The following is an 11,152-nucleotide window of genomic DNA, read 5'->3' on the forward strand; positions in this document are numbered from 1 at the left end:
TTCCTGAAAATTCACCAAGATCCTTCTACAAGTTTTTGAGTTATCTTGCTAACAGACAAAAAAGAAACAACACCGGCAAAAACCTAACCTCCTCAAAGGGGTACAAATAAAAAATAAAAAAAAGATTTCATGGGTTTGTTATTGGTGGTATCACTATGTGAATGCATCAGAAAAAGACTCAAAACATAATGTTAAATGTAATTTAATGTGACAATGTAAAATGGCAGTGGTTTCATTTTTTAGTTCTAAATTTACAAATTGGGTCAACTTAGAAATCAATGCAATAACTACCTCCGCCGCTAATAGATCAAGCACAAGATGCCACTGCACAAAAACATTCATATCAGTCCTTTGTCTACATATTATTAAACAGCAGCAACGAATGCGTATTTAATGAGCCAACCTACCTGACATATATCACCTGTCTGTCCTCCACTTTCCTCTGCCAGCCAATGGGGACGTGTATTGCAGTGGCGTGGACCCCATCCTTGTCCCCATTTAGAGTGTCACTGCCTCCCATCATTCTGTTGTTGTAACCTGCCAGCACCTTGGAAAAGAAATGAAGTATTATTTTTTTTGTTATTCCATTAATAATTAAAATTGTAATTATTAAAAGATTTGTTTTGCTCAAAAAAACTTGTTCCTAATTGGAAAAGTCCCAATTATTTATATCCAAAATATTCCTGTTTGTTGAGACATTCTACATCATCGGTAGTCTTCAAACTGAATTTTATTTTTCTGGTCTTTAAGACTGGTAGTTTAATAGATAGCTACGTCAGCAAGCCTTGAGCGAAATACTGAATAGTGACGTAAACACGCAGAAGGGCAGAAGGCCCCCTGCATAGCAGCAGTGTTTGAATGCCTTGCTACCAAGCAGGTTGAATGACCATTAAGACGAGAAGAGCGATACATAATTCCAGCTCACTTACCATTTAAACAATTATGCATACATGTAATGAATTAAATGCAAGGCAGTGCTGTTTATGGTGCCTTGCGATGAGTCACAGAATAAGGAAGCATAAAAAATGATTGCACGAATGTCTCTGCGGTGAAGTCTTTGGGATATCAATGTTCTAATTAAAGCAACGTGCATGCCGAATGTGTGAGCCGCGTTCATCTGATTACACAACTCCAAATGTCAAAGTCAAACGTAAAATATTAGAAATGCAACCTCGGTGCCATGATCCATTCTGCCTGATTTTTCATATTATCTCATAGATTTGATACAAAAAGTTCTAAACAAACGCACAATTTCAACATCAGTTACTGAGAATGTACTGAGCAGCTGTTTCCTTATACAAAACTGGCTGGTCATTCATTATCTTCCATTTGATGTGGTATGTGCTCCTGATAATTCAAGCCTTTACAGAATGCTGACTCCAACATCGAACAGTCAAAATATAAGGTTAACACAAAAGGGTGTGTTCAAAGCTTAAGAGATATTAGTATAATTGTATAAAAAGGAATATATGAATCATTGTTTCAGTACCTTGTCATCTTTGTGAAGCCAGGACCCGTTTCAGCTAAGGTGTCCACTGTCCAATATGCATGCTGGTGGGTGTGAAGCACGAAGACTTCCAGAAAAACCGGACTTTTGCCCCAAAACCTGCACTTTTCTTTGCTAAAAGGCAGATCCTCAATTTAGAGGAAGGCTCCTGGCAGATTTAGTTGATCAGTTCACATTAGATTAGGCTCATGGATGAAGATGGTGAGCCTGCAAGGAAAGGGGGAGGTGGATTATGTAATCTGTTAAGGAGAAGCAGAGTAAAATGTCATAACTAAGAAGTAATTACACATTTTCTGCAATAGTATGATCCAAACGTAAAGGATTATACGACATGTACTCCTGTCTGAGTAATAATACAACTTCTTATACTGTGACTACTTTTTAGTGGGAGGGTGTGTTTGGACAGGGCCGTGGTTCACTGTTCAGTAACAATATAAGGAGCTGCCTTTTAAACAACTCGCACCATAGCAACCAGAAAGGTTGAATAAGATATCGACTGAATCCGTAGCAGAGGTAAAGTCGACATGTCTGCACTGTGCCGCCTTATGAACTACTGAATACTGACAGATAAAAGAGACGCTATCGGCTAGGCTAACAGCTAAGCTAACTAGCTATCGTACTTCGTAATGTTGTCGTGACAGCTGTCAGGCGCACAAAACACTCCAATGCAAAACTCTTGCGTGTTAGTAACGGTAACAAGAAACCAGTCAGTACAAATACTGCATCTGAAAAACACTCGGTCACCAGATTGTACTTATTTACTGGCCGTACGTAGCTTGTTAGTGTTAGCCAGACCTAAGAACCTTTCTGTGCGCCGAGCCCTCAATGTTGGCGAAGTTTTGGAGTCTTCGATTTTATGGCTCGCGGGAGAATCAGGAATTAGCTTGCTAGCTAATAGACTGGCCATGGGATGTTTTGAAAATGCCTGATTTATAAATAAATGCAATTAAATACATACACAGTTTAAACCACACGTTAGCGTGACAAGTCGCCTCCGAAAGTGTTGAAGCGACGACTGGGAAATCGATTTAAAAACAAAGGGCAAAACCCCGCATCATTTCACTGCGCCTGGGACCTAGAGGCTAGTGCTAGCAGCTACATTAGCAGAGCTAACTGACTGCAATTTACTTGATTGTGGAGTGTCCCAACAAGAGAGGAGGATGTCCCGCTCCTGCAAGTTATCCAGCCGCGGCTTTGGGCCCTGGTCGGCCAAACAGTTTATCATTCAAATATATTCCGACAACCATTACGACACGCGTAATATCAAATTCACAGTTTCCCACTGTTTTTCTTCTTACAAATTCCGAGCAAAAAAAATAATAATGGAGGTTTCGGTCGCACATGCGCACTGAATGCCCGTGGAGTGTTGTACCCGTCATGCAACGGGGCCTTTGTAGTGTTCCAGACAGACGTCAGAGCGGAGCTCCTTGATAGAGGACATGATGATGACAGAAAAGCAAAATGCCCGGACTACATGTCTGCAATACGCACGCACGCACACACACATTAAAACAAATCTGGATACCTATTATATGCGCACAAAGCACATCGTTTTTATTATCACGATTTCACTTCTACCTGACTGCTAATCCAGAACCTTGTTAATCCAGAATAAATGTATTCTGAATTAATATTACAGTGGGCTAAAACACATCTACCATGTACAGTATATCAACTCAGCCTCAGAGCTTCAAAGCCCTATAATTAGATTGTAGCTGCTGTCCTAGAACACAGCCACGGATATTCTTATACACAGACATAATGCAGCCCTAATTCGAATTGAGAGAGAATATGCTCAAAAGCAACACAAATTTCTGTAGTGTCCTTGGTCTTAACATATGACAGTAAACAGTGTGCATGTGTGTCTGTGTGTTTCTGTTGTCTGTGGGACAAGGAGAAGAGGTGTGTATATATACTGTATGTGTAAAGGGGACAGGGGGGAGAGAACGTATCTGATTTCCCTTCAGCGTCGGTACTGAGTCTGAGGCCCCCAGCTGTCGCAAACAGTCATCTTGACACATGAGTGCTCGGTCTGGCCAACGCACAAACACACATTCAAAGTCATCGGTAAGTCCATAAAAATAGACATATGCTTCTGCCGGAGCACTTTGGAAATCACCTTAAGAGACAATACAGTTGAAAAGGAGTTGCCCCCACTGTGCTGGTGTTGGCAAATAATCCTGAGGGCCTGAAGAAAGGAGGCAGGTGGGTCGGCCGGCTGGACAGACTCAGCGCTCCGGTAAACTTCTGCAGACAAAGGACACAGTAACAGAGACATTGGATCTTTTCCTCTAAGCGGTTTGAATTTTGACAACAGGTAAGTTCGAGTGCAAAATTGAAGCTTGGTGGTATTTCACTAAAAACGTGTTTGCATGACAAAAAGTATTAAATTCACTTTATTTAGTTCAGTTTTAACAAGCCAGTAACATTTATTTTGCTGAAAACATACTCATGGTAAATGCTTCACCAATTCCCAAAGATTGATTTTGTTACTGAAGTCTTAGAAGAAGGAGTTTTAGAATTTTGCTCTTCATTTCCTGACTGGCAGAAGAAAACAGATTTAGCCATGATGATATTGAATTTCACGAGCCTAGAATAGTTTGTGTCAAGGGAACAGACGACGCCAATGGTCCAATATGTGTGTACACTTGGTACATTTACAATGAAATCTGAACAGTTGTCTTCTCAATTATTGTCATACAATATAATTCACCATTTATATTTTGCACGTACCAAAAGAGGCTATAGAGGGTTACCATCGATGATCCATCCACCTGTCGGTCCAAACATTTCAGATTTGATCAGGACTACAGATTAAAATATCATGTCATGTAGGGGCTTTAAAATGTATGTATCTCATTGCTGTGTTCTTACATTTTGAGCACTGATATGCTTTTTGTGTCCTACTATTTCCTCCAATATTTGGGGCATTTGTAGTTTTCCCTCAAATTAATAGGACATCATTTTATCAGTGTTTGCAGGTTTACAAACAGGTTGTTGTTGTTTTAGCTTATATTGTGGTAATACAGCAACATCATTTAATCATTAATAAACACAGCATACATAATATAGACTCAAATATAGTTCACACAGATTTATTTTATATTAAAATACAGGAAGCAAAATAGAAACAACCCCAACGTATTATCCATATGTGTAGTGTTCATACAGACCAACGATAACAAAGTGTCGCTGTATTTGTCGCTATGTGATTTCAAAAAGCAAAACAATGTAATGATCAAAAAGGTTTCTACATCACAAATCCAACATTTCCTTGTATTGCTTTTTTAATCATCATCCTGAAGTGATACATATACCGGTAATAGATTATATTTTTTAAACTGGATGCTAATTTCAGTCAAAATAAAATATATGAACATGCTGATTGTTGATTTTGCTATGGCTTACATGATTTATGAAGAGCTATGAAAGGGAATCAACTATACTATCAAACTATACTTTTTTTATCATATGCTGATAAATTATTGACACCATGATGGAAAATAAAAAATGTAATTGATTTATTGGTTATTTATTTTACCTCTTATATAGAGCGATAATAAGAAGTTTTGCCTGACCCAAAAAGTATACCATCTACGCACAGTAGAGTGTGGTATGTAGTTTTACAGTTAATTGATGGTCCACAGAAAAACAAAGAGGACAGAGTAGAAGCTCAGTATGTCTTTATCGTGTTCAGTAAGTCAAACTGCTAGCCGTGAGTCAAATATGTGTTCCTATAGTGTTGACCTTTCAAACAGTTTCAGAAGAAGGCAGTTTTACAATTTGCAATATATTTTTCACAAGGGTTCAGAAAAAAAGAGGGGAGGGGAATGGGAGAAATCTCATCAGAGCTATGATAAAATCAAGCTTTCGTAAGGGAATTCCCTACGCTTTGCTACCTACATATTCATCTTTACTACTGCTGGCACTGAACTTCTATGGTTTTCTTACGTTTGTCAGCATTGAGAAGAGCTAATTATCAATTAATGGAAGCAGATGAAACATTTTGTAGACCTTCAAAAACACTTGATAAATGAATATATCTATGCCTTTGTAGGTGAAGAGGTGCTAGCATTATCCACCAATCGCCATGGATCTGTGAGTACATTTCCTGACTCATTGCTTGGTCTGCCTCTTTACCTCTGTCACACGCCTCCCGTCCAATCATTGACTGTCCAGACAGAGAAGCCTCCCAACGTATGAGTTTGTACACAATATTCTAGCACAGTAATGATGAAAGAGTTCCATGCTCATTTGATTAATATCGATTTTAATGTTCAAATGTCACATTTAGAAATAACATGTTCTCTACCTGACGGACAAGGGCTGAAGTTCAAAAGAAAGGAAACACTTTTCAACAGAAATGAATCATGGGGAGCATCCTGACTTGATCTCACATCGTTTTGTTCTTTGTGTATGTGCATCAGGGAGGATGACAAACACTCTGTGGATATTCATGACAACCCTCCAGCTCCTGACAACGTAGTGAAAGAAGACGGAGACACTGTGAGTGACAGAACCATGTCGAGCCCCCGCTGTTGGCAGTGCCATTCCCGGCCAGTTTAAAATAGCCACCAGCTGGGACAGGAACACAGTGTGGCATCAGTTAGATAAATATAAGACTCGACTTTAGTGTTTCTGCCATTTATTCTCCGCAGGATCAAGTCACTGCAAGATATGCGAGGGACAATCCCTGTAGGTTTGGAGAAGTACAGTACTTATATAGGTAACGAAATGGACTGAAAATGTCAAACGACATAACATAAATAATTATATTAGCATGTCGATAGAACAGTGCCGTGAATTAGCAAGGCATAAAAAAAAAATGCAGTCCTGACTCAGCATGAATTTATGTGGGTACATGATTATTCAACCCGGTCATTCCTATAGGACAAAACACTGCATGATGCAACATCTGCATCATAGAGAGCCAGTAACACTGTCCCTTTCTAATAGCCAAGATAGCATATGGGCAATATTCGGTATCTGAAATATTAGCAGGAGTCTGTTTTTATCCCCACACAATACACATTGTGTGCCTTAAGCCGTGGGCCTTCTCACGATTTTATTATGCTCGCATAATGACAATAAAGTATCTTGAATCTTGAATCTTGAATCTTGAATAATATCCTTCACATTAATTTTGGCCACATTATCAAATTCACAGAATAAATTTTTTTTAATATGATATGGCCTTTGCGTGTCCAGGTCTATTTCATATATGAGGAGGAGGTGGAGGTGGAGGAGAAGGAACCAGAACCTGTAGATCCTGTTGTCCGAGTGAACGACAAACCCCACAAGTTCAAGGACCACTACTGCAAGAAACCCAAGTTTTGTGATGTCTGTGCTCGAATGATAGTCTGTATGTATCAGAAATAATGTCGTCAATAAAAACCGACGTAAACTGAAGCAATTGTAGTTGCTCATTCACACAATTGCTGTTCCTAAATTCTTTTTTCTTTTTTTAGTGAACAACAAGTTTGCCCTGAGGTGCAAAAACTGCAAGACCAACATCCACCATTCATGTCAGTCCTATGTTGAGTTCCAGAGGTGCTTTGGAAAAATTGTGAGTCCAGTTCCTTCTGCTCCCATGCTTTATTAAAAATTAACAGGATTTAAACTACAGTAGGTGCCTAAAATACACACTACTTCAGTCAGGATAGATACTTAGATCTAAAAAGGTTGAACATTTTGAATCCTCCATTTGTTTGCTGTAGCCCCCTGGCTTCAGAAGGGCCTACAGCTCCCCGCTATACAGCAGTGACCAACCAGATCCAAGTGAGTCCACTGAATGATGTGTCTCATGTATTCTAATGGGTCTCAACTTTCTAATACTTTTAAATCTCTGTTAATAAAATATAATACATTTTAAAGTGTATGACTCCGTTCTGAGTACCGGTAATAGTATCAAATGATGTGGCTGACCACGCTGTCTTCACTCAGATAACCCAAACCGGAATGACCCCGTCTTTGACACCCTGCGGGTCGGGGTCATCATGGCAAACAAGGAGCGCAAAAAGAATGAAAACGATAAAAAAAATGTGAGCATACAATGTGTGTGTTTTTTTTTATAAAACTCTGAAATCAACACTAATGTCTTTACATACCTTTCACTCGTTCTTTAACAACAGTAGAGAAATTTGGCCAATAAAATGTTTTGCAATGACTTAAGCCTGACATTTGTGTACAACTCTGAATGTTTGTTTACTAGATGATGATGATGATGGAGGAAGAAGAAGAGGAAAATCAACAGCCCAAGGAGAACGAGGAGGGAGGGGAAGGTGCGCAGAAACCAAAGTGAAGATTAGATGCTCCGAGTGCTACAAACGATTCTAGATGTTGTCATAAAATAAAAAAAAATAAAAAACAACAGAACAAAACACAGTTACTAAAAAAAACAAGGGTGTTTCCACCTCACACAGTAAAAACAAAATTAAACGGTGCATTCTCAATGTTGAAGCGAATCAAAAGCAAGGAATCTGTTGATGACTCTGATGTTCATACAGGGAAGCTTGATGATAAGAAGGAGAAAGGAGGAGACAAAGCAGATGACAAGATCAGAGAAAAGGTTGATGACAGTTCAGTTTTACACTCAAGCAACAAATAGAAATTCTGCCCGGTAACAGCGGCTGTAGTGTCGTTTGCATGGTTGTGCTTTATCTGCTTTACCTGCCTTATGCTGAAGCATCTGTGCTGGTTTTTCTTTTTCTTTTTCACAGACTAAGGGTACATTTTCCCAATCCCATTATTACCTGGCTCTCTACCGCTTCAAGGCCATAGAAAAAGATGACCTGGACTTCCAGTAAGTTTGAAAGATGCAAATATTACCAACATGCACTGATTGAACGCATTCGTTTTTTTCCCCTCAATTAAAGCAACAGATTTTACACCGTGCTTCTCTGTGTATGAAGCGTAGTGCAGTGATTGATGAGTTTGTGTTCTAGCCCAGGTGATCGCATCACAGTGCTGGATGACTCCAATGAAGAGTGGTGGAGGGTGCGTCCAAATTCACCATTTCATAATTCAGTTAGCACTGTTTGAAACTGTGGAGGATAGAGTCAAAGTCTTTTCACTCTGTTTTCAGGGGAAAATGGGGGACAAAACTGGCTACTTCCCCACCAACTACCTCATAAAGGTCCGTGCAGCTGAGAGGGTTTTTAAGGTGACACGCTCCTTTGTTGGAAATCGAGAAATGGGACAAATCACGCTGAAGAAAGATCAAGTAAATAAACCCACTTTATTTGATTGGAAACTTAAATCAAGAATATTAACAATATAAAATACAACATTATATAAACTCCTTGCCCATTTACAACACATGCTGCATATGAATGGCACGTACCAAGATGATACTGATGTTGAGTCATGATGTCATCACCCTGTGTTTCAGATTGTGGTGAAGAAAGGAGATGAGAAAGGTGGCTACTTGAAGGTCAGCACAGGCCGAAAGCTGGGCTACTTCCCTGCTGACCTGCTGGAGGAGATCACTGTGGCATAAAAAACATTTTCTATGTTGGCAGCGCATGGATGTCACTTTCTAAAAGAGACTTTCTGAAAGATCTTTCAGTAACTTTCTACAGCTGTCCAACAAAGGCAAAGTGTGGTATCTGCAAAAATTTCTAGCTGACATTTTTGTGACTTTATTTCAATAAAGTCACATAAAATAACGGCATCCATGAGAACATGAACATGGAGAAAATCCATGCAGACACAGGAAGATCATACAAACTGAACACAGAACCTTGTTGCTGTGAGGCAATGGCACTACCCACCGCACCACCTTAAAGAACTTGGCCCGTACATTGATCAAACCTGTGGCCTTCGCATTAATAGCACCATGCTCTAACCATCTGAGCTAAAATGCCTGGCAATAAAGGTTAATTTTGCTAAATTAGAGATACTGCACTTTGTTTGTGGGACACAGTTGTTGGATTGTGTTTTTGGTGAAGCTTTAGAAAGGATCAATAACTTATCATTAAGTTTTCTAAAACAATTTCATGTACAGTGAAAAGTTGCTATGAGCTCAGATGATTTATTTGTTTTGTCGTGAGTGGAATGAGAATGCAAATCACAAAACATACAAGATCAGGCTTGCACAATACAATCAATACTCTTTGAAATGGTTTCAAATATTTGCACTAGTTGCTGATTAAATATGGAGGACCAAAACTGACACAATTAAAAAATAAATATAAATGGGGAAAAAAATATATATGTATATACACATAAATAAATAAACGTTAATATAAATACAAAAATATAAAACAATATATTTTATATAAAATTTTTATAAGTGTGGCCCTAATAATCAGTCCTAAGTATTTTTATATATATATATATATATTATTTTTTTTCATTTATATTTATTTTTTAATTGTGGCAGTTTTGGTCCTCCATAATTAAATACCCAAATGACTCCGATATGAATGTTTTAAATATTAAATCTGAAGTGCAATTACAAGACTCTGAAACGTTATTTTAAATGTATTTTAAAAGGAGTAACAAATAATTTCAAACAATAAATGTCAGAGAAATGCAGCTGTTGTTGGAGATTAATACATTGACCAATCGGCAGTACAGCTACCATTTGGTGCTGCTCTTCAGTTATATAAAGCTTACTGTCAAGTTTAAGCTGAAGACTGGCAGCTGAAAACTCGGATTCATCTTCACCTTTTGTAATTATTTACGCACTTTGAGCTGCTGGCGCATTGCTTCCACCTACAGGCGATTTGGAGACAAAAGTTGGAACCGCGGATATCTGGGGATTTACTGTACATATTTTAATATACATAAGTCATACCTGAGTATAAGTCGCAGGACCAGCCAAACTATGAAAAAAGTGTGTCTTAAAGTTCAGAAAATACTGTACTACTACTACTACTTCTAATATATTTGCTTGTCCCGTCAGGGGTTGCCACAGCAAATCAACCGTCTCCACTTCACCCTGTCCTTTGCATCGTCCTCCCCAACACCAGCCACTCTCCTGTCCTCCCTCACTACGTCCATGTATCTTCTATGTACCCCTCGTCTGTCATCTATCTATCTATCTATCTATCTATCTATCTATCTATCTATCTATCTATCTATCTATCTATCTCTATCTATCTATCTGTCTGTCTGTCTGTCTGGATGTATTTAATTGTTTTTTCTTGCCACTTTTCCCCTCAAATTATATAAGAATCTTTAATGTACTATTTGCATTATCCACCACACATTTAAAATGCAGTTTAACCATTGTAGCAATTATTTTGTAATAGGACATATGATGTAATCAGAAATGTCCTGAAACCTGATACAGTTTAGAATATACTCCAGGGGTTCTTGAAATGAAAATACACAAGGCATGCCAATTAGCCTCCAGTTAACTTCACATGCTTATGAACACTAATACAGGGTGTCAAGCTTTGTTAGAGGGTTGTGTGTGGTTGGTTAGTTCATGGAGTGATTTGTTGGCTTGAAATTCCAGTGATAGGCTGATGCTTTGGCAGCATCTCACCAGACTTGTCAGTGGTTTTTATATTTCCCAGAGAGAGCCCTTGTCAGTTTTGTCAGCCTCCCTGTAGCTAAAGTATGCAGGGACAGCAGGGAGTGCTGTCAAAACTGTGCCTGCCTGGGAGCACCTTTCCCCGGGTTGATGAGTCATAA

General features: G+C 38.7%; 1 protein-coding gene across 1 annotated transcript; it reads left to right on the forward strand.

Moving 5' to 3' along the window:
• Window positions 1-3,612: 3,612 nt before the first annotated feature.
• Window positions 3,613-9,923, forward strand: stac3 (SH3 and cysteine rich domain 3). The gene is made up of 13 exons (XM_068748173.1): window positions 3,613-3,824; window positions 5,565-5,605; window positions 5,935-6,013; window positions 6,716-6,869; window positions 6,976-7,073; window positions 7,225-7,285; window positions 7,451-7,548; window positions 7,719-7,788; window positions 8,014-8,075; window positions 8,227-8,309; window positions 8,452-8,503; window positions 8,592-8,729; window positions 8,898-9,923. Exons 2-13 carry the CDS (start codon window positions 5,598-5,600, stop codon window positions 9,003-9,005), a joined length of 1,011 nt encoding a protein of 336 aa, XP_068604274.1. The 5' UTR covers window positions 3,613-3,824; window positions 5,565-5,597; the 3' UTR covers window positions 9,006-9,923.
• The last annotated feature ends 1,229 nt before the right edge of the window (window positions 9,924-11,152 follow it).

Source organism: Brachionichthys hirsutus, chromosome 2 (genome assembly GCF_040956055.1).
Source record: "Brachionichthys hirsutus isolate HB-005 chromosome 2, CSIRO-AGI_Bhir_v1, whole genome shotgun sequence".
Lineage (NCBI taxonomy): Eukaryota > Metazoa > Chordata > Actinopteri > Lophiiformes > Brachionichthyidae > Brachionichthys > Brachionichthys hirsutus.

Bases quoted from the DNA above. Each gene is read 5' to 3' on its own strand.
- stac3 (XM_068748173.1), top strand. The intron at 7,789-8,013 runs GTGCGCAGAAAC...ATGTTCATACAG, and splicing joins GAACGAGGAGGGAGGGGAAG to GGAAGCTTGATGATAAGAAG. The intron at 8,504-8,591 runs GTGCGTCCAAAT...CTCTGTTTTCAG, and splicing joins CCAATGAAGAGTGGTGGAGG to GGGAAAATGGGGGACAAAAC.